The sequence below is a fragment of the Malaclemys terrapin genome, chromosome 4 (genome assembly GCF_027887155.1).
Source record: "Malaclemys terrapin pileata isolate rMalTer1 chromosome 4, rMalTer1.hap1, whole genome shotgun sequence".
Lineage (NCBI taxonomy): Eukaryota > Metazoa > Chordata > Testudines > Emydidae > Malaclemys > Malaclemys terrapin.
In genome coordinates, this window is record NC_071508.1 from 97,496,714 (window position 1) to 97,521,353 (window position 24,640).

The 24,640-nt window shown below is 41.7% G+C and overlaps 1 protein-coding gene across 1 annotated transcript in view; it reads right to left on the minus strand.

Moving 5' to 3' along the window:
* Positions 1-5,062: 5,062 nt before the first annotated feature.
* The window catches only part of SPRED1 (sprouty related EVH1 domain containing 1), a 102,433-nt gene continuing 82,855 nt past the window's right edge, over positions 5,063-24,640 (minus strand). Inside the window, exons 5-6 of the mRNA XM_054027845.1 lie at positions 15,182-15,337; positions 5,063-7,511 (exon numbers count right to left, since the gene is read on the minus strand). Of these exons, the coding sequence (XP_053883820.1) occupies positions 6,852-7,511; positions 15,182-15,337 (816 nt within the window). The 3' untranslated portion in view covers positions 5,063-6,851. The remainder of the gene's footprint in view (positions 7,512-15,181; positions 15,338-24,640) is intronic.

The following is a 24,640-nucleotide window of genomic DNA, read 5'->3' on the forward strand; positions in this document are numbered from 1 at the left end:
AAGGTATGTGTTTACACCTTGACTTCTATTAACAAAAAATTTTTTTAAGGGGGTCAAACTCAGCAGTAGCTTTTACTTAAGATTTGTCTGTTTTCATGCTGTGCTGGTTTTCGTAAGTTTTGAAAGCGAGTTACCTACATATGGATAGGGCTCACATCTGGATATCCACACATCAGATGCGAAAACAAATTTTTCATCTAGAACCCTGCAATCCATTTTTGTGGATTGGATGTGGATACAAATTTTGTATCCGCTCAGGGCTCTACATGTGGATTTTGCTTCCGCATCCATGTTGACATTTCGGTTCACCTTTCCTTGCTCTCTAGGCATTTCAGTTGGTATTTACATTGCTGTCTGTTTTTTTGTCATTGCCAAACACAAGAAAATCCACCATGGCCTTCCAGATCCCTAAGAATGGGCATGATGCATATGTGAAATAGTTCCTGTACATTGTTTATTTGAAACTGATATCTTACTTAAAATATATGTTCCCAATAATTCATTGGGCTGATATGATTCTTTAAGGAATGGAGTTTGGCAACAGCTACTGTTCGCAACTTTCACTGACAGACAGCAAACCTCTTGGATGGATGACGATTTCAGCTACTTTGGAAATTTGGAAACATTCCCTGCTCACACCATTAAGTTCTTAGATCAAGGCATAAAGATTAAAGCTACCAGTCAGATTTTCAAGGTAGTGTTTCTATTTTCTTTGTACATAAATATAAACATAGTTCTTAGTCTTTCATACTACTCCAACTTCAAATTTGTTTTTTCCAGAGTGAATCTAATTTGTTTTGTTACACACACCTTTTATTTGATTTCAGGATTTTTTAAAATTTATTTTCAATACAACATATAGTAAGGTCTCTTGCTGACATGAATGTCTGTCTACACACTGTTAAAAGTACATCATACTCTGTACAGTAATTACAAAGCAATTAAGACCAGCTGGAAAGTTTTTGCACTCTTGTCCTCTCAGACTTCTAGCTGCAAGCTACAGAGTATGTTATGTGTTGCCTTCAGTTCTAGATTTAACCTTTTGATACCCCAGAACCTGAGTTTACTCTGGTACTTAACGCTAAAAGCAACCACATCTAGCCTTTTGTTTTGTTCTTTTAGAAGGGCAGGATGTGCAAAGGTATTTGTTATCTACGAGTTTACAGTGGGAATGGTAGAGATGGATTTCTTGAGGCAGACACTAGGCACCACCTACATTTTTAATTCTTATAGACCCTGATGGAACACTACGTCAAATGTCCTTTGGTTCTTATGCATTTCAACTTGGAATTTCCCCCAGGGTACTCTCCCCCCAACCCCAAGGTTGTAGAAAACCACAAACTTACTAGTCTCTGTGTTAGTTTGCCTACTTCCCTTTTATGGCAACATCTACCTTTTCCATCTATTAGCTGCCCCAGGAAGTCAGCTATGCTCAGTCCTTTTGACCATAACTAGACCAACTATCCTCAGGTATTTGTTAGATGAGTGGCTGTATTCACACACGGGAATAATTTGAAGAAGCATGCAGCAAAGCCCCTCTAGAGATTACTTTATCATGTGTAACAAATGTGAAAGCATTTGCAAGAGCTAGAGGCACATGGAATTCAATTTAGAACAGTCTGTACTAAATTCTGACAACTGACCTTTCAAATCATATCCAACGTTGATGCTTTCTCTAGGTCCATCTTCCACTGAATTTCTTCTTTGTTGAACAGATTTTTGTCCTTCATATACTTGTTAATTTAATTTTTTTCTATCCTATTCAATTTTTCCTTCTGTAGCGAGCGTTCATTGTTCTAACATGTTTGGATTTTAATTTTTAGATTTTTCACAAACATAAGGTTTTAATGAAAGTGGCTAATTGTCTTGACTGGTTCAACAGAAGTTCAAACAAACAAACCTGATATAAACAGCAAATCTAAAACCAGTCAGCTCCATAGTATGACTGCAGGTACGATTCATGTTGTACTATTTATGTACACGGAGTAATCTGGAACAGGCAAGTATTTGATTAAGGCATAATAGTAACACCTTTAAAACTGATAGAGTAAAGAATGCAAGAGCTTCAAAGTAACACTTTGGTAACTTTTCAAGTGTATTAGAGATTTGATTACACTTTAATTAGTAAATATTAATGCTATATGTATTCTCCTCTCCAGCAACAATACTTAACTTCTTATGTACTGTTTGATCTGAGCAGCCCCAAAAGACAATAGAAAAAACACGTCAGCAGTTTAATTTCATGATAGTTTTAATCAGGTAATTGCAGAAAAACATTGAAACTGTTGTATGATATTATCTGATGTCAACTTACAAGTGTATGATGTAACAAAACAGTTACAAACTTATATATGCATATTTACATTATATACTCAAAAGTAACAAGCTATATTCTTATACATAGAAGAAATACATCTATGACATGAGTTAAACTAAATCATACATCATTTAGTAGAAAGAAATAGCTGTTAAGATTTTAATGGAAATAATATACAAGTGAGGCACTTTTTGAGGTCGTTAGGTGGAAAGCAAATGGCACTGTGCAAAAGAAGAGGCAGTCTTCACAAATGAAAATCTATGTACAGATTATACTGTAGCTTCAAATACAACTGTTTCTCCACTAGGTAATGCTTTAGAAATCTCAAAACTAACAACAACATTTGCAATTTAAGAAGCTTTAAGAAAAAAATGCTTACGTTTATCAGTGCACCAAAGCATATGGAAGTTTTAACCACTTGGCTGCTGACTAACAGTACCATAAGGCTTTCTCCCCCCCTCTGGTAATCCTTATCTTGATATTTTATTTCTTTAATGAATACGTATGCATCACGGTACTGTCCACATACAGTGGTGTAAATTCTGTGAAAATGTAAACTCCAATTTAAAAATTGTGCATTATTTACATGGGGGTTTTCAACATTATCCTCTAAGTACACATGGAAAGATCATCCAAAAGAGAACAAATCAGAAATGGGAGTGCTACATTTCAACATGCAAAAATCTATGCATTCTTTGAAATAGTTTATCCAGAGCATAACTCATGCACTAAGCATCCCTTACTTTGCTCTGGACACTTGTGAATTTTATAGAACCATTTACTGTGCTGTTCTACAAACAATTACTTATCAGAGGTTTCTCAGTATTTTGTTTTAATCTTGCTTAGAAGATTATAGGCACCCCACTTCACAACTGTTGGGCTGATGGTGTGCTTGTTTAAAAAAATTTACCCAAAGAATTAAATTCCTCTATCTACATAAGTGTTTGTACCACCATCTTGTAACTAGTAAAAATCCCAAACAAAGGCAAAAAAACCCCGACCCAGTTATTCTTGGATGTCCACTGGTAGAACACTTTTTTCAGTCATGATTTTAGCCATTATCTTGATTTTAGTGACACAATTTTATATTTTAGGCCCATCTCATATAATCTATGGTCCACTTTGCAAATTTGTACTCTAGCAAACACTATTTTATTTTTAAAGTCAGCTGTAATGGAAACATTTAAAAGGCATAAGATCTCAGGAATCAGAGTAAGGGTTCTTATTCCCACTTCCAGTTTAGGATAGTTTTTACTAAATTCATACCTCAAACAATGTACTGTTGTATTTAGCTGGCAATTTGTACGGGAATATAGCTACAATACATGATTGGGCTATGTAATCACGCTTGCCTTTAGTTTTTCCAGTAGGTGGTGCCAAAGTGCTACAGTTGACCTCTTTCCCCAGGAGACTAAATGCTTTCTTTTCATAACTGTAGAGTTCACCATGCCAGGAAAAAGAAGAACAGGAGTACTTGTGGCACCTTAGAGACTAACAAATTTATTAGAGCATAAGCTTTCGTGGACTACAGCCCACTTCTTCGGATGCATAGCATCCACGAAAGCTTATGCTCTAATAAATTTGTTAGTCTCTAAGGTGCCACAAGTACTCCTGTTCTTCTTTTTGCGGATACAGACTAACACGGCTGTTACTCTGAAACATGCCAGGAAAGTGAATCTTCTATGGCGGTTTCTTAAAACTTAGGTCTCCCATATGGCAGCACAGAGATCTGTTACAAAGTCACATGACTAAAATTTGACTTCCGACTTTTCAGAAAAAAAAATTGTATTAAGTTTCCCTCTTCACTTTCAAAAACTTGAGAAAAGATTTCAGAAGGAAAGGTAAATGTCACTTAACAGTGCCACAGACAAGGGGTGGGATGCAAGGAACAGTCTCTGAATGGTTTTGCAAAGTGTCTATTTTTGGATACTCAGAAAGTGCCTCCAAAAGTGAATAAGAACCCAAACAGTACAGAGCGGCATACATCTCTGTGCTCTACTACTTCCAACCCATGTGTCAGTGTAATTCTTTTAATTAGTCTTAAATTGGGTGAACTGCTAGAAAGACCCATGGTGAAAAAAGATAATAATGGTATTAAGGTTTGTTTTTTTTTAAATGGATTGAATTTTTAAAAAGAGTAAAGGAAAGGATGGGGACAAAATTTTAGCAGCAAAGTGGTTAAATGCAAATTGAAAATATTACTGCACACATTCAGTAAAATTATTAAAGCATATATGTTGCATATAAAATACAGTACAGGACCAGGAGTTGCACTATGTTGAATAGTGCTCAGAGGAAATTGTTAAACTAATTTTTTCCTGAAGTATATACACAATACAATTCTACAGTATTTTCCTATACAGCCAGCAAGTTCTTTTCTTAGGTTGTTCATACCTCGCTCAATCTTGTTAAAAACCTAGCACTTACAAATATTTTTTATTCACAAGGAAAACATTCCCATTTCACTAATGAATAGTTTAAGTAACAGTCTATTCTAGGCAACCAAGTTTATCTGAAAACACATAAAGCATGAAAATCATCCAGAGTAGCAGCTTTCAAATATATAAACAGTAAAAACGATACTTAAGACTGCTGCTACAGTGTCATATTCTTGGATTCAGTTTATCCAATCAATTTTTAGTACAAAACTAGAAGCTCTTTCATAACTTCTACAGTTATCAATATATTTGTCTTCTTTTCAATGTGAAATAATACTTCAAGATGCTCTATGTACACAATGCTGTCAATTTGAGCTGTCATATAAATATAAATGTTTTCTTTAAAAAAGTATTTTACAGACAGATAGTGTTATATACATTTGTTCAGAATTTGATTCCTGGACTACAGAAGAGAACTAACAAAAGCTTTAATATATGTAAGAAAGAAAAGGTACATACACCCACACTGGGAAAAATGCATAGAAAATTAAGGTTATTTAAAAAAAAAAAATCAACTATGCAACTTTTTATAGGAAAGGTGTACAAAGGACATTCCTTCCCACTCCAACCCTATTGGGATATCTTCCTAAATGAATGAAGGCCTTTACTTCTGTTAGAATTTTAACATGACATTAATTAAACATTATGAGTGAATGTATTTTGTTATACCATGTAATAAGAGTCATAACAACTTGTTTAAAAATTCTCTAACAGTTAACCTGTTAGAATACTTGACCAACTGTTCTGTAAATTAAACACTTAGTAATATAATACCATGGCCAATTTTATATACATTTTGTGTGTGTGCACACAGACACAGACAAACAGACAGACACACACACACACACACAAAAAAGTTTACTCCAATTTTTCAGGGGCTGTAAGTTGTTAATTTATTTTTAAACACAGAATAATTTTATTCTTGCCAGTTTAAATAAAAAGATGCTACAATTCAAAATAATGAAAACAATTTCAATTTTTGTTAATTATTAATCTTTCAGTTTAATCGTCGTACATGATAAACAGTTGAACATATAATCTTAGTTTAACAGAAGGATAAATTGAGAACACTGATGACATACCATTACAACTGCCTTATTGGACCTTTTGCTTTGCTGAACATTTGTAAATGCGATAAAATATTTTTTGGAAGACACCCCAAAAGAAAACAACTTGCTGGTTGAGTAACAGAAAACAACTTCTTTTGCTATAATTGTTGAAACCAAAGTAATTTATATAGAAAAATAAATGTGTTCTTATTAGAACATTTTAGACACTTACATCTGTGCTTAACAAAAAAATATTGGTCACTCAAGACTATAATAATTAATATTTTAAAGGTTTTTTGAGATTACCAGAATGCATGGATACAACTCAATACAAACTGTAGCTGACGGGAAATAGGACTGAAAATACCAATTTGTCCATCTGGAATAGAAATGCTACTAAATAAACTAATTAAATATTTAAAATACTATTATGGAATGTGATTGTAGATATGATTCATACCTACTATATAACTGGAAGGGGGAAGGAAAGTTTAATATGTAATAATTCGTACCTTACACATTTAGTTAAATATAAACATTTGTTATTTATATATAAAGTTGCTTCCAAAAATCTATTAATAAGTGATTTAGTTGCACTTAAATCAGTTTCATTTCTCATTTGCCAAGTATTAACTTTTCTTAGTCTTAAATCAACTGTCATTAGTGCACTTTTAATTTCCTCTCAAATAATTTGTAATTCTTTTAAGAGCCCCATCACCTAAACCATGAATGTACAAAATGGCAAAAGTTAATCCCTTTTAGTATAACTGTAGTTTATATACTCATTTTATAGCCAATAATAAGAAAAGGCTTCCTTTTCCAAACTCCTTCGTAACTTGCAACGAAACACCATGCACTGAAAGGAAATAGTTAGGCATGGCTACTAGCATTTGTAAAATGCTAAGGTCTGACAAGTCTTGCTGCTTCTTCCACATCAGGCTTCTCTTACACGAGAAGATTTCCTTCTGCTTGCCAAAGGCTTCCACAAATCCAAGATAGATGCTTCCTGGAAACAAAGATTTTCAGCTCTATTTGGCACTAGACTGTTCATCCAGCAGCTTTATGCTTTCCTCCACAGCACCCACACACCTCACCACAGTGATGGCATGCTCTCAAGGGGAGGTAGCAGCACATACATGGGGCAATGAATGACAAAGCTATCAGGGCTAACCATCGTAAGCAGAACTTGTCATCACTAGTGTCACATGAGCAGGGGTCAGAGAAATCTCCTTCAGAGTCTGACATGCAGTGATATAGCATGCTCTCTGCACAAAGCATGCAACTAACTTGGTATATGCATCTTTTAATAGGATCTGGAGCATCCTGACATTTCCCCCTGCCATTCTCTTCATGATTAAATCTCTCCTGGCAGTATATACAGCGAGAACGCTCACCATCCTCTTTCCTTCTTTTTGACTTTTTAAATTTTAACGAGGAAGGCTGTGTTTTAAATACCACAGAACTCTTCGGGTCTTTTAGTGAATTCAGCTTAGTCCCATCCACACATGGATATAGATAGTCCGATTTTTTATTGTCGGACTTAGAAAACTGTATATTGGAGTCCGCCTCATCCCTCTCCAGATCATTTTTCCACATGTCAGGATGTCTGTAGTCTGCATAACGACGTATTAAAATATCACGAGGATTTATTCTAACAATTTCCTCTTCATCCTGAAAGCTGACGTGTCTGATTGATTTCAATGGGACCTGAAATGGTAAATGGAAGCATCTTGTTAAATTACGTACAGGGACACAGTTAAGTTAGTACTTCAGTTACCATACAAATCAGGTCTCAGAACTTTTCCCCATTGCCAGGAGATGGTGCTTTCAGTTTATATATGATCTAGCACAACCTGCATAACAGACTTTTACAAGGGGTAAGCTCAACTTATCTTGTGAAGCAGATGATCAAATAACATACAGGTTGCAATGCAAAAGCCACCACCATCCATTCTTGAATAATTTCAAAATACTTTCTAATGGAGTTGTCTTTGCTTACTGAAGCAGTACTTCAGAAGAAATGCATTAATGTTTATGGTGGGAGCTCACAGCCAGTTACCACAAAAAGGGTTTAGAACACAGCTGGCATCTAATGGAAATTTTGCTAAACCAAGATTGACATAACTTTTTCATAGTTCTATAAAGATTGGCTGGTGATGAGAGCCATCTTTCACGATTAATGAAAATAAGTTTGCTATAAAGTTTTCGCTTATGAGCAACGATTAAAAGCAAACAATCCTTTCCCATCGCTGCCAACAGCAAACAAGTCCCTCAGTTATAGGGGAGGTTAACCTCTGCCGAAATACTTGAGATTCATGAAGATTTAGTTGGCTCCATGGAATAAAGTTCAGAACCAGCCAACCTTGCAAATGGTAAACACACTAATATTGTAGAGCAAGATAGAGAGGGGAATCTTTGAAAAGCTGCGGAGCACAGTCCTCAATAAAAATATAGCAACAGAAATCTAAGATACTGTAGTGGTGCTGGGTCTTTAATGGCAAGCATATATACCTGACTTCAGCTCAGAATGGGGGGTGGGATAGCAACGAATGCTGGGAAAGGCAGCACTATATAAAATTGTATAGTTCTGTCTGCAGTGCCTCATGGGAGCAGTTTGTGCTTTATGCTTTCCACAATGGCTCTAAGAAACACTAGACATGAGGAAAAACCTGGAGTGGGGCTCTCCATTAAGGCAGCTAGGGTAGCAGAAAGGACAAGCTGTGGGAAGGACCTGTTAAGAGGCTTAGAGACAAGCAGAAAAGAAGGCAAGGGGACTTTGGGGAGGATTATGTTGTCCAAGGTCTGAAGGTATTATACAGAAGGACCTCCATGGAAGAGTGAAGTAAATGAAGGGAAAGGCCTGTGGCAACACAGTAATGGTGTAGGCTTGAGGCCTGGCATTGGCACCTGCTGTTCAGGTGCGTCAAACTGGGGATTCCTCTACAGCAACATAGACTTCAGAGGAGGTGCAAGAAATCCCACAGTAGACATATGTGATAACTGCTCCCCAAGGAGCATGAAGTTTTATATTCTTTATGAAGTCTTTTAGTATCTACTATAATAGTTCTATTCTTGTTAGCCATACAAAATATCCAATCTTTCTTTGAATCTTGCTAAATTCCTGACTTCCACAACATCCTGTGCAGGGTGGATTGATTTAAATGAAAGCAATTTAAATCACTGATGGTAATCATGATTAAATCAGGAAACAGGAAACCTTCATTTAAATAATTGATTTTAATCTTGTTCTGCATTTGCACTTTAGGCATTTTCCTAAAGAAAAGCTGAATCTCATTTGTTTGTAACCATGCTGAACTGCAACTAAATAAAGCCTTTACATTAAATTTGGTCCTTTTTGCTAACCAGAAAGATACAGCATGTCTATACACATTTCTTTAAACAATTATATAGATTAACATATATTTTTTCAGATTCTTAATTTTTATATTTTATAAAATGGATGCCTTTTTGTAAAATGGATATATGATCCATTTTTATTTACTAGATTAGTTTATTTGTGATTTGTGTTAAGCTCTATTCGGATGGAAATTAGAATTCAATGGGCAAAACCAGCTTTTTTTATTAGTTCAATTAAATGACCTTAAATCAGACATGCCAAACCCACGGAAAAAAACTGCAGAAATTGGGCTTGGTTTTGGCTTAATTGGTGTGAGAGTTGCTTGTTGGCTAGTTTTTGGCTAGTAGCTTGTTTGGTTTGTAGATTCTTTTTTTTTTTTTTTGATTGGCTCCCGGCGGGTAGGGGGGTGCCACAGGGGGGACGACAAGCAAGGGAGAAAGTCGGGTGCACAGCAGACCCACCAGAGCCCCAGACTGCATGCCGGGGGGATCTAGTCACATAGAGTGTTGGGGTTCTTAGGGACTGGCTTGTTTTGAAATGGGATTAGCTTGATTTTTGGCTTATTGTGAAAGTTAGGGTGCTTATTTACCACGTGAAAGTTGGCAACTATGCTTAAGTGTGCTGGAGACTTTCCAGGACTTTCCATGATCTCCGTGACTTCTGCAGTGGCTGGTGCTGGCTCAGGGACTGCCAGGCAGCCCCTGGGCCAGCAGCAGCAGTTTGGGTGTGTAGGAGGGGGTTCAGGGCTAGGGGGTTGGGGTGAGGGGTGGAGCTTACCTCGCGGTGGGGGGCTCCCCCCCAGCATGTCTCTGCAGCTCCTAGGCGGAGGGGCCAGGGGGCTCCACGCATTGCCCGCAGGCCCTGCCCATGCAGCTCCCATTGGCTGTGGTTCACAGCCAATGGGAGGTGTGGTACCGGTGCTTGTGGCAGGAGCAGAGCGTGGAGCCCCCCTACCCTTCTCCTCCCAAGGAGTTGCAGGGACACACAGTCAGGTAGGGAGCCTGCCAGCCCCGCCAACCCTCCCCCTCAGCACCAGCAGGGGTCCTGGGCCATGCGCCACTGCCAGCCCCTCCCTCCCAGCACCAGCAGGGGTCCCGGGCCACCCACCCAGAACATCTGTGGTCCCCCTGGACCATCCCTTCAGAGCATCTGCAGCCCCCTACCCAAGTTTTAGTTAGGGGTATATAGTAAAAGTCATGGACAGGTCACAGGCCATGAATTTCTGTTTATTGCCCGTGACCGGTCCATGACGTTTACTAAAAATACCTCTGACTCAAATGTAGCCTTATTTATAACTAACTGATTTATTAAACAAAAGGACATATCTGTAGTTAGTGAACTGAACCGACTGCTTCTGGTCACTATGAACTTCAGATTTTAAAACTAGTAGATCTCATCCTCTCACATCTAGTTTTTATTGCAACACTGGAAGAGGAAAACAAGCTTCCTTGCTTTTTCAAATTCCAATTGGTTTCTTAACAGTCCGAAAGAAATAGTTATAGAACTGAAATAGTTCAATAAACTGAAATGAAGAAAATATTCTCTCTGCCCTTGCAGAAAAGCCTACTGCTGTCAAAAGCTGGTTTAGCACTTCAATAAACTAGTTCCAGGTGCTTAACCAGTAACTTTCACCCATTCGGTGGTTTGAAAAAGTATTTCCTTTTATCAGTTTTGAGTCTGCTACCTTTCAGTTTCGTTGGATGCCCCTTGTGTTTGTATATTAGACATGGAGAACAGAAGTTCCTCATCTAATTTCTCAATACCATTCATTACTGATGTATACTTTTATCATGTCCCCTCTTATTTGTTTGATCTCTAAAGTAAACAATCCCAATATTTACAGTCTATGTGAGAATTTTTCCATGCCCCATATAATCTTGTTGCTAGTTTCTGAACTCCTTCTAATTCTGCAATATCCTTTCTGAAACTGGGGTGACCAATACCGAACACAATATTGCAGAGGTCACCTCATCTCAGAAAGAATACTGAAAGAAACTGGGACTGTTTACCATAAAGAAAAGACAAATAAGACAATAAAAGCATACAAAATAATGAATGGAACTGAATAAGCAGCTAGAGAACTTCTATTTGCCCTATCTTGTAATACAAGGAGTAGGGAACATTAAATGAAACTCCATTGAAAGGAAATACTAAGGAGCTTACAATCGAAGTATAAGAGGAGACAACAGCTGGAGGCAGACAAGCAATAGCGAGGCAATTATGTTCAGTATAAATTAGCAGCAGTCACAGCACATCACAAGCATAGCCTTTATTGAGTGCTTTATTGATATCAAAACACAGGTGAGTTTTAAGGAGAGATATGAAGGAGGATAGCATAGAGGTTCTGCACGTACATATTGCAGAAACTTCCCATAAAATAAGAGGCAGCTGAGAGAAAGCATAAGTCTCGGTTCATCCATAAAATGGGAATACTAATACTTAACTTCCTCACGGGATGCTGCAAGGATGAATTCACTTAGGTTAAGCGAGGAACTCTGGTACTATGCTGGGGGGTTATAGAAGAACCCAGAGCAAGAGAATGGAAACTCTTCAACTTTCAAGTCAGTTTTTTTCTCACTCTGCTCTCAGGTGCATGATTTGTGAACCTTCTAACAGAAAAGGCTGAGGGGGTTGAGCCCCCTAATTTAGCAGATCCACATGATACCATAGGTAGGGGCCATCTGTGAGGACACCGTGGTCGCTGTACTATCATTTAGACCGTACAGAAGCTGTTCTACCAGAGATACCCAGCCCTTCGGACTGACATTCCCTGGAGCCTCTCTCAGTGTGGGTTTCCAAAATGCAGAGGAATTCAGTTGAGTTGCTCAGTGAGTTTAAGGGTGGAATATGTCATGAAGAATATTTGTTCCCTTGGCCCTAATCCATAGAAAATTTGAGGCTGGGCTTCCATTTGGTCTAGGAGAAAATGCGTGAACAGAGGACTTATGGCAGGCAACCAATACTACTACTTTTTTCATGCTTCCTCTGGGCCTGAATTAAGGGGTTAGGGCTCCCTTCTGCTCATGGAAGCAGAGATATCCCTAAAGATTAGGGAAGTTTCTGAACAGAAGTCTGAACAGAAGTAGTTATGGTTTTAGCACTTGAAGCGGATAATCAGTTATTTTTTTAAATAGTTACTGCATATTTGTCATAAATCTGTTCATTCTTTCCTTAGAAGTCCTTCACTCACACAAAATGCTGAAAATGCATTCTAATTAAACAGAAATAAGTCCTTCCTTAAAAAACTGGTTAACTAATAATAACTAAGGACAAGATTAGGGTTAATAGTCCTGAAATTTGACTTTTTTCCTTCCCCCTTTATGTTTGTAAACCTCGTTATTTTTATTTATTCATTCATACACATGGATACTGTATCCACTTCTCCTTCCCCAAATCACCCCCCAATCTACCACCTGCTCAAATGCTTCAATGCTGATATATTAAAAACTTGGCAGCAGTCCATCCCAATAGCAAGCTAATAACAAATCAGTGGTCAAGGGAGCAGGGGAAAAAAAAAAACATCTATAAGGAAACAAGTTTTAGTACTGAACTTCCAAAAGGTTTTATACATGAAAAGTATGAAGTAATTTTAAAAGCTAGGTGATACACCTTGATAGTGTCCTTTTAAACAATTCAAAAACAGGAAGTAAAGGAGACTACAACAGTGTGTGACCCAGGATCAATTATGTACAAAACATGGTTGGCGAAATAAATTATGTTTACAGTGTGCCTTTCATTCAGAACAATCCCATTCTCTAACTCAACGCGCACACACACACACACCATGAAAAAATGGGTGTTGCCATACCAATTCTAATGAGACTAATCAATTAAGGTGGGCTATTAGCAGAAGGAAAAAAAAAAAACGTTTGTAGTGATAATCAGGATGGCCCATTTCAAACAGTTGACAAGAAGGTGTGAGTAACAGTAGGGGAAAAATTAGCATGGGGAAATAGTTTTTACTTTGTGTAATGACCCATCCACTCCCAGTCTTTATTCAAGCCTAATTTAATGGTGTCCAGTTTGCAAATTAATTCCAGTTCTGCAGTTTCTCATTGGAGTCTGTTTTTGAAGTTTTTTTGTTGAAGAATTCGACTTTTAGGTCTGTAGTTGAGTGACCAGGGAGGTTGAAGTGTTCTCCGACTGGTTTTTGAATGTTATAATTCTTAATGTCTGATTTCTGTCCATTTATTCTTTTGCCTAGAGACTGTCCGTTTTGGCCAATGTACATGGCAGAGGGACTCTGTCCACATATCTATTCAAGGGACTCCATCATAGGACCTAATCACATCAGCCACACCATCAGAGGCTCATTCACCTGCACATCTACCAATGTGATATCTGCCATCATGTGCCAGCAATGCCCCTCTGCCTCTAAGGTGCCACAAGTACTCCTCGTTCTCAGAACCTCATGAATCCTTTGCCTATTTCTTCAGATACGACTGTCTTTCAAATCAAAGAAGAATGTTTATTTTACTACTTCTGGGTAATTAGCACTAGCTGATACAAGTTTGTGAAAGGGGATCTTATCTTTCTTTGGAAGAAGACCTAATGTATTAGAGGGCTCCCTCCTTATGCTTTTTCCAGAGGCAGAAGTATATTCTAATAAAATGCACTGAACTATTATTTGAACTTCCACATTTTCAGCACATGTTATGAACATACTCTCTAGAATTTCCTTAGTAAAAAGTTCCCAAAAACTTCTTGGCATATAGTCCTCTATAATAAATTTGTTACCCAAGTCAATAAAAATGTCTACTACTTCTATGCTGTCTATCAAAAACCTTGATGCTTTGACACTTAAGAAGCAGCAAAATGCACACATCATATTGGAAGACTAAAGTCAGTATTTTCCTTAGTCTTAATATTGTATGTAACACTATCTTTTGGAAAGTGTATTTTAACATTTGAAGCAGTAAAGCACACATTTCCTGTGTCAGTGGTCTTTTCCTTTTGTAACTTTTAATACTATTAATGTACAATTTATATATTGTTTTCCTGTTGTACCAAACATTATATCCTGGTCTCTGATGATGCTATAAATGAAGTTTCTCTAATAATATTAATTAGAAAAATACTCTATGCAATACACCCCAAGTATACATTTATTTATAATTTCTAACCAACACAGTTTTTCCATACTTGCCAAAAATGTTGTTTTGCTGAGGACTAAGACCATGGCAAATCAAAAGTTTCAAAAAATAAATGGCTTATTAAAACACAGAAATATGTAATAAAGACTTGAAAAAAAAATTCAGAATGTGGAAATAATGGCTTTTCACCTAATCTGGTTAACTCAAGGATGACTAAACAATTTTACAAAACTTAACTTTCAAAACATCCTTTGTGAGGTAAAAATCCTACCACATTTCAGAAAGTAATTCAGTGCAGTATCTAAATATAGGGGTTTATAATTCAAGTGTCATCCCAGCCATACCTATGTAGTGTTGGATTAAATGACTAATATAGAATTACATGGTAAGTGAAACAAGAAATGTTTCTATGGTTGGAAGCAGGATTGGCAATTTCCTGGGAAAAAATTAGGTTAGGACAGGGCACTGGCAAATACCAGTTGAAACTGGGAAAAATAAAAATTATTAGAATATACTAATGAAAATTACTAAAAAAATATCTAGCAATTTAAATAGTTTTGCAGTATATATAATATTTTAAATTGAAATGAGTCATAACATGTATAACTTCCTTGAGAAAATACTGAAATATATACACATTCTGATGTTCAGTATATTAAATATATTAGTTTACACCTATTGCAGTTTTACTTTTTATTTGTACAATTTTAAATCAATCTCTGAATCTACTGCTTATGTAACCACAATGTGAATATGTAATTAAAATGAAGTGTAATGGGATGTGCATGAACAAAACAGTTTTTAAAATAGAAAATGCCTTGAACTGGAACTAACTAGTCTTTCCTGGGGTGGTAACAACTACAATTTCACATGGTAAAAATCACATCTGGTAAATACCATGTCATCCCCAGTTGGAAATCTCTTACCTGGTTGGGATGGCTGGGAAAGTAGGCTCTTCTAGAGTTCAATTCCTCAAACGTTGAGGGCCTTATATTTGGACTTTTATACGGTTCGCTGGTTACTACGGTTTCATGTTGGAAACGGTGATCTTTTAATGAACTGGAAGTATCGTCTTGAATTGCCTAAAATAAAAAGAAATCAACTTTATTCTGTTCTTGATATAGATTTAACATTTACGTAAAAATCTCTAGGAATATCAAACCATAAAAATCTTCAAACTCTCCAATATATACATATATATTTTATAAGATACATGTTAGAAGGAAACATTCACAAGGTCTCAAACAACATTTTTTTTAAAATGGTTTCAGTATCGACAAAGTCAGTCTGCCCAACAGAATGAAATTCCCTGTCCAGAGAACGGATACAGCATAGGCAGCAGCAATACAAGCCTCTCTACCCACCCATGCACTTCAAATCTGACATGGAAGAACCACTTCTAGGAGGGAGTGTTTAGTCCAGTCTCCAATACTATTTGTTCTAGAAATGTCCACAAAGGTGTTAATTATTGCTGATTTTGACAGTAGCTTATACTGTGTGTTTGCAAAATTGTATTGCTCTCACTACAAATTGTGTAGAAACAAAAACTCAGACATACTGCTGGAGGAAAAAGTTCTGAAAGTAATGATGCGTAAACAGAATTACTGTTTGGGTATCAAGTTTAGAAAGCAAGTTTGTTTAACAGATTGGCTTGCTATAAAGGAAAATAAATGAACAAAAAGTGAATTTCAAGATAGATACTGGAGCTGAGTGCCACATAGTCACAGCAAGCATACACAAAACTACTAATGACTATCCAATATTGAAACTAAGTTTACATGAAACAACCGGGCACAAGGTTAAGACCCCGTGGCAAATGTATATTAAGATATCTTTAGGATAAATCCCACTCATAGCTTCAGACTGTGGAACAGGAAGTGTGCTTTGGTTGAATAGTGGTCTGTTTGTGCAGACGATCAATCTACTGGACAGAATGGAGATAATTTTAAAGAATCTGAGGTGTTTAATGAGTTGGGATATATTGAGGACAGGATGTAGTGAATGAGAATGAGGCAGATCCCAGTTAGCTGCCCCTTCCCCCCCCAAACAACCACCCCATATGACATATAAAGTTCTGTTAGCACTGACAGATATAATTAAAAACTAGAATTGACTGGGTGATAAAATCTGATGTTACTGAAAAAGGTCAAACTTCAACTTTGAGTTAATGGTGGTCACTGTAATAAAACCAAACAAGCTAAAGATTTGTAGAGAGCCGAAATATTTGAATAAGCCAATTCAACACAAACTACTGCATAGGACCAGATGAGATAGTGATGTTTAGACTTCAAAATAGAAGAGTATTTTCCATTTTGGATGCAAACCAAGAGCTTTGGTATGTCCAAAAGATACAGCAAGTGCAAGACTCTTGACTTTTAACTTTCCTTTTGGTAAATTAAAAAAGTTCTGAAAGTAATGATGGGGGAGGGATAGCTCAGTGGTTTGAGCATTGGCCTGCTAAACCCAGGGTTGTGAGTTCAGTCCTTGAGGGGGCCACTTGGGGATCTGGGGCAAAATCAGTAATTGGTCCTGCTAGTGAAGGCATGGGGCTGGACTCGATGACCTTTCAAGGTCCCTTCCAGTTTTAGGAGATGGGATATCTCCATTATTTATCTATAAATATATGTTTAAATAATTTCTTCTTTAAATTAGCTCTGCATCTGAAGTAGAGAAAAGCATCACATTCTGGATCTTTGAAGATCTGGATGAGATGGAAGGAGAGGTTACTTACCTTACAGTAACTTGAGTTTGAGATGTTTTGCCCCTATGGATGCTCCACCGTAGGATGCATGCATGCATGCTTGTGCCCTCTCGACTGGAGAATACAAAGCAATGTCCATTGGCACTGTCACGGGGCACATCACTCACTGTTGGCCTGGCGCTGCCTCGTGGTACTCTGGGGATTATCTCGAGGCCGATGCCCGTCTGTGGTTTGCACACCGTCACTCTGTCTCTGCTATCGACTTGCTGCCCCTCTCGCAGCCTCAGGAACTACAACATCCTCTTTGTGGCTCAGCCCTCCGGCCGTGTCACTGTCTGTGTTCCCCCCTTCTGGGGGAGTGTAACTTCTCAATAGTCGGGCAGTCCCCTCACTCATTGCCTCGGTGCCACTTGCTTAGTAGCTGATAGGGGAACCCAGGCCTGCCTTCTTCTCTGGGTTCTAGTCCAGGGACCCTCAGTTCAGCAGTCTGGGCCTTCTCTCTCTGAGCTCACTGGTCTATCCCTGAGCTGCTTTCAACTACTGGTTCCCCTTCTCTTCCTGGGCCTACCAGTTTCCCAAAGCCTCCTCCCAGGGATTGACTGCCTTTTCCCAGCTGCCTCTTCTCCATTCAGCTCCTGGGCTTTATAGGCCCCACAAATTCCTGGCCAGCTGAAGTTCTTTAATCAGCTGCCATATGGGTTAAGTGTACCATCTGGCCTGCATTAAACCCTGCAGGGTGAGTGTGGGGTAGTCATCCCACCACAGGCCCATATTTGCACAAAGTAGCATCTTGTGCCTCCAAACCAGGGGATATAAGGAGACAAGGACCCACTGCCACTCATTTCCTTCTCAGCAGTTGAGAGCCTCCACAGCTGAGGAGGAGGAGGAAGAGGACAGGAGGCGGAGCATCCATAGGGACAAAACATTTCAAAGAACTCAAGTTACTATATGGTAGGTATCTTCTCTTTTGAGTATATGTCCCTATGGGTGCTCCACTGTAGAAGAATCCCAAGCAGTAACTTAACAAGGAGGTAGGTGCTGAGGAGGCACATTCAAGACCGTTCAGAAGATTGCATCATCAAAGGTAGTAGCATCCCTGAAAACAGGAATGATGGTGTAATGCTTGGCAAAGGTATGGATGGAAGACCAAGTCACAGTCCTACAAATTTCTGGTATGGAAACATCCTTCAATAGAGCTATATATGTGGACTGAGATCTAGTGGAATGTATTACCACTCTGTGAGGGTACTGCATCCCAGCAGATTCATAGCAGGTAAAAAGATGCATCCTGAAACCCACTTTGCCAGTCTGTGTGTGGGGAAATAGGTTATCCCTTCATTCTCTCAGAAAATGATAAGGAGAGGTCCAGAAGGTCTTAGTCCCATCACGTAGAAGGCAATGGCCCTTCTGACATGTAGTGTATGTAGGCTGGTCTTATCTGTGGAGGTATGAGGTTTTGGGTAGAATACTGGGAGTCAAATCTTCTGATTAATGTGATATTCTGAAGAGACCTTTGGGAGGAAGTGAGAACGATGGCATAGTATCACCTTTTCTTCATAAAAGATGGTATATGGTGGGCCGACCTTAAGGGCACCAAGTTCTCCCATTTGTCTAGCTAAAGCAATGGCAATGAGGAATGAAGTCTTGAGGGAGAGAGAACAGGTAGCTACTGGTTCAAAGGTAGGTTTCCTTAGGACAATAGGAAACAAATCGAAGTCGCAACTGGGAGAAACAGTCTGTACAGGGGGAAACAAGAGGGTTAAGACCCTTGAGGAATCTAGCTGTAGTAGGGTGGGTAAAGACTGAAAAGTCTTTGATGGGTGAGTGGAAGGCTGTAATAGTGGCCAAATGTACTCTGAGTGTAGTGACAGGTTTTCAAATCCAACAGGTAGCCAGGAGTTTGGAGACCAGGCCCTCTGAGGCTTGGGAAGATTAAAGAAAACACCAGGAGTGGAGCACTTCCATTTTTGAAAGTAGTCTAGCTCCATAATAGAGAACCATCTAGGAACCATGTTGTCAGGTTCAAGAAGGAGGATTGGAGTCGATCAGGGCCCCGAGTCCTGCAACAGGAGATCCTTCCTGAGATGAAGTTGGTGAGATGTTGGCACAGAGAGGTGTAACAGGCTTGAGTACCATACTTATCTTGCTCAGGAAAGTGCTATGAAGATAACCTTCACTCTTTTCTGATGCAGTTTGGAGTCAGGTCTTGAGGATTAAAGGTAGAGGTGGATAACATACGGTAGGGGATGGCGTAATATATCGTGAATGTGGGTACCGAAGACCATATCGCGGCCCTGTAGATGTCCTGGATAGGGACGTGCGCCAGGAAGGCAGCCGAAGACGCCTAAGCCCTAGTCAAATGAGCGTTTACTATCGGTGGAGGCACAGCCTGTGCCAACTCGTAAGAAGTACAGATGCAGGTAGTGATCCAATTCAAAATCCTCTGAGAAGACACCGGAAGGCCCTTCATCCCATCAACTATCATGATAAAGAGCTGGGTTGATCTGCGGAAGGGCTTGGTGTGCTCCAGGTAGAACGCCAGGGTGTGCCTGACATCTAGAGTGTGCAGCTGCTTCTCCTCATTTGTCATGAGGGGCTTTGGACAGAACACCGGGAGGAAGATATCTTGGTTGACATGGAAGTGCGACACCACAGTTGGCAGGAAGACCGCATGGGGCTGCAGTGGGACCTTGGAAGACGTGATTAGATTTCTTTCTTTTTCCCATTTCTTTATGGCTTGTGGACTCCTCTGTGCTAACCCAAGATGCTTTTTGTTTTGCTTCTAACCTTTAAGCTGGACCTCAAGAAAGCTGTTGTTGGTGCTTAATTCTTATAGTTGCGCTCTCTCTCTCTTTTTTTTAAATCTAGCAACAGCCTGAGTTTTCAGATGCGTTTTCTTTTTTCTTTAAATACAATTTACCTTTTTTAAGAACAGAATTGGATTTTTGTGTCCTAAGAGGTTTGTGCACATGTTTAATTAGCTGGTGGCAACAACTTATTTCCTTTCTTTCTCAGCTCTTCCCCAGAAGGGGGTGAAAGGGCTCAAGGGTACCCACAGGAAGGAATTCCCAAGTGCGCCTTCCTGGGTTCTCAAAGGGGTTTTGCACTTGGGTGGTGGCAACATCTACCCATCCAAGGTCAGAGAAAAGCTGTAATCTTAGGAGTTTAATACAAGAGTGCAGTGGCCAGTATTAATTTTTAGAATCCTTGTGGGCCCCCACCTTCTGCACTCCAAGTACCAGAGTGGGGAATTAGCCTTGACAGAGGCCAAGGAGACCATGGGGAACTTCAACTTCTTGAGGTACTTGTTGAGGCGCCGCAGGTCAGGGATGGGTCGTGGACCCCCCCGTCCGGCTTTTGGGATAAAAAAAATAGGACAAGTAAAACTCTTTCCCCCTCAAGTGCAGAGGGACTTCCTCCACAGCTTCCACCTGCAGTAGGCCTTGCACCTCCTGAGTGAGCAGATGCTTGTAAGAAGGGTCCCTGAAGAGGGACAGGGGGTGAACAGAAAAAAACTGGAGGGTATATCCCCCCTGCTACTGTGCTGAGGACCCACTGGTCTGGTGTTATAGAGACCCAGACAAGGAGAAAGGGGGACAAACAGAAAGTAACAGGGGAGCAGGATCCAGCACACAGGCTGGAAGGGTGTCCTCAGGCACATCCTCAAAATGCCTGCTTGTTACCTGGTTGGTTACGGGTGGAGCTCAGGTGAGCTGAGGGTGCCGGCTGATGGCCTTGCCAGCGCTTACAGCCCTTGCGGAAGGGCACTGACCGAGGTTTGCTTCCGAACCTCGGGAGCTGTTGCGGCTTAAACCGCTTCCTCGCCGGCCCCAGCATGTAAAGACACAGGAAGTGCAAGGTAGTCCTAGAGTCTTTCAGGCCATGTAATTTACTGTCTGTTTGCTCCGAAAACAATGCCAAGACATCGAATGGGAGAACCTGGATGGATTGCTGAACCTCCATCAATAGGCCCGACAACTGCAACCAGGACGACCGCCTCATAGAGATGACCAAAGCCATGGTCTGGGTCGTAGAGTCTACTGCACCTGAGGCCGCTTGGAGGGCTTCCCTGGCCACAGCTCTGCCCTCATCGAGACTAGCCAGAAATTTTTTCCTGGGGTCCTCTGGCAACAAATCCATAAATTTGGCCATGGACTGCCAAATATTAAAACCATAACGGCCAAGTAAAGCCTGATGGTTGGCTCCTCTCAGTTAGAGGCTGGATGTAGAATACATTTTTCTAACAAAGAGATCGAGCCTCTTTGCCTCCTTGTTCTTAGGCGTCCAAACTGTTGGTCCTGCCTATCATGCTCATTGGCTGCCAACACAACCAATGAGCTTGGGGCAGGGTGGGTATAAAGATACTCATACCCTTTAGTGGGGACATAGTAAGAACGGTTACTTACCTTCTGTAACTGTTGTTCTTCGAGATGTGTTGTTCACGTCCATTACACATTAGGTGTACGCGCGCCGCGTGCACGGACGTTGGAAACTTTTTCCCTTAGCGGCTCCCGTCGGGCCGGCAGGGCCCCCTCCTTCCCACCAGAGCGGCGCCCCACTCCAGGGTATATATATCCCTGCCGACCCGACCCCTCCAGTTCCTTCTTGCCGGAGACTCCGACAGAGGGGAAGGAGGGTGGGAAGTGTAATGGACGTGAACAACACATCTCGAAGAACAACAGTTACAGAAGGTAAGTAACCGTTCTTTCTTCTTCGAGTGATTGTTCACGTCCATTACACATTAGGTGATTCCCAAGCTTACCATTGGAGGTGGGTAGGAGTCAAGGTACAACTGACTGTAGCACAGCCCGTCCGACCATCGCGTCCTCTCTGGTCTGATGATGGATCGCGTAGTGGGCTGTGAACGTATGCACGGACGACCAGGTGGCCGCCTTACAGATCTCCTGGATAGGGACCTGCGCCAAGAAGGCCGTTGAGGACGCTTGGGCCCTAGTCGAGTGGGCCCAGATCTCTGGGGCCGGAACATTGGCGAGCTCATAACACGTGCTTATACAATGCACAATCCATGCCGACAAGCGCTGTGTCGAGATAGGCAAGCCTTTCATACGTTCCGCAATGGCAATGAACAGCTGAGGTGTTCTGCGGAACGACCTGGTCCGTTCCAGGTAGAATGCCAATGCCCTTCGAACATCAAGGGTATGTAGGCTGCGGTGGTGAGGGTCCATATGGGGTTTAGGGAAGAACACCGGTAGACAAATGTCCTGTCCCATGTGAAACTGCGATACCACTTTCGGAAGGAATTTGGGGTGCGGCCTCAGTTGCACCTTATCCTTATGAAAAACTGTATAAGGGGGTTCTGAAGTGAGGGCCCTCAATTCCGATACCCTCCTGGCCGATGTGATGGCCACGAGAAACGCCACCTTCCACGAGAGGTGCATGAGGCAGCAAGTGGCTAGGGGTTCAAAGGGGGGGTCCCATGAGCCTTGTTAGGACTAGGTTCAGACTCCACGCAGGGACAGGCGGGCGCGAGTAGGGAAACACCCTCTCCAGCCCCTTGAGGAATCGGGCCACTGTGGGGTTGGAGAACACTGACACTCCCAACTCTCCCGGATGGAAAGCCGAAATGGCGGCTAAATGCACTCTAATCGAGGCGGGCGCAAGCCCTTGATGCTTGAGGTGCAGTAAGTAGTCCAGGATCGACGGAACTGAGGCCTGTAAAGGCTGTATGTGCTGAGGCTCGCACCAGTGGGAGAACTTTTTCCATTTGGCCAGGTAGGTCGCTCTTGTAGAGGGCTTCCTACTACTAAGGAGGATTTGTTGAACCTGGTGAGAGCACCTGTGTTCTGCATCGTTCAGCCAGAGATACCACGCCGTGAGATGTAGCGAAGACAGGTTCGGGTGGAGCAGGCGACCCTTGTCTTGTGTGACTAGGTCGCGATGGAGGGGGAGGGTGATCGGGTCGGCTATGGACAATTCCAGCAGGGTCGTGAACCAATGCTGGCGTGGCCAGGCCGGGGCGATGAGTATAACTGTCGCCCTGTCCCTGCGGGTCTTGAGGAGGACCTTGTGTATGAGCGGAAACGGAGGGAAGGCATACCTCAGGCTTCCTCCCCATGGGATCGTGAAGGCATCTGCTAATGATCCCGGGCTGAGGTTCTGGAATGAGCAGAACTGAGGGCATTGACTGTTGTCCTTGGTGGCGAACAGATCCACCCGGGGAAAGCCCCACCTCCGGAAGATTGAATGCAGGACGTCTCGCCTCAACGTCCATTCGTGCATTCGGTAGGATCGGCTGAGGCGATCTGCTAAACCATTTTGGATCCCCGGAAGATACGTTGCGATGAGGTGGATCGCATGGGCTATACGAAAGTCCCATAATTGGAGTGCCTCGCGACAGAGGGGAGAAGACCGGGACCCGCCCTGCTTGTTTATATAGAACATGGCGGTAGTGTTGTCCGTCAGGACTGCCACGCTGTGACCTTCTATGGTGGCGTGGAAGGTCTGACAGGCGAGGCGAACCGCTCTTAGCTCCTTTAGATTGATGTGAAGCAGTTTGTCTTCTCTGGACCACAGCCCTTGGGTCCGTAGTTCCCCCAGATGCGCCCCCCAACCCAGGTCCGATGCATCCGTTACTAACGTCAGAGTGGGCTGTGGGGCAGCGAAGGGGATCCCTTCGCAGACCTGCTGTTGATCGAGCCACCAGCGGAGCGAGCCCAACACCTGATCTGGGATCGTCACCACTCGATCCAATGGGTCTCTGTTGGGGCGGTACGTTTGGGCAAACCACAACTGCAAAGGCCGGAGCCTTAGGCGGGCATGTCTGACCACATGTGTGCAAGCTGCCATATGCCCCAGGAGCTGCATGCAACACCTTGCCGTTGTCATGGGGAATTTTTGGACTGAGCTTACGGCCCTCTGAATTGTCAGGAACCGTGACTCTGGGAGGCTTGCCCGCGCGGTCACCGAGTCCAGGGTCGCACCTATGAAGTCCAGTCTCTGTGTGGGGACTAACGTGGACTTGGGCACATTGACCCGGAGGCCGAGTCTGTCGAACGTCTGCAAGGCCAGCGTCACGTGAGATCGGACCTCGGCCTCCGACCTGCCCGCGAGAAGCCAGTCGTCCAAGTACGGGAACACACGCATCCTTCTCTTCCGAAGGAAGGCTGCTACCACGGACATGCATTTCGTGAATACTCGTGGTGCTGATGGCAGGCCGAAAGGCAGGACTGTAAATTGGAAATGGCGCTGGTTGATAATGAAGCGCAGGAACCGCCTGTGGGCCGGATTGACAGCGATGTGAAAGTAGGCATCTTTCATATCGAGGGCAGCGTACCAATCCCCCGGATCCAGGGATGGGATAATAGTTCCAAGGGAGACCATACGGAAGCGCGCTCTGATCAGAAACTTGTTTAGGTCGCGCAGGTCCAAGATAGGACGGAGGCTCCCTTTTGCCTTGGGAATCAGGAAGTATCTGGAGTAGAATCCTTTTCCCCTTAGGTCTGGTGGGACCTCTTCCACTGCTCCTGCTGCGAGAAGGGTCTGTACCTCCTGCATGAGAAGTTGCTTGTGAGACGGGGAAGGGGGATGGCAGGGAGGGGGCGAGGAAAACTGGAGGGTATAGCCCGCCTTCACTGTGCGCAGGACCCAGCGGTCCGATGTTATGCGCAACCATGCCCGGTAGAAATGGGACAGGCGGTCCTTGAAACTCGGAGGAGGATCCGGT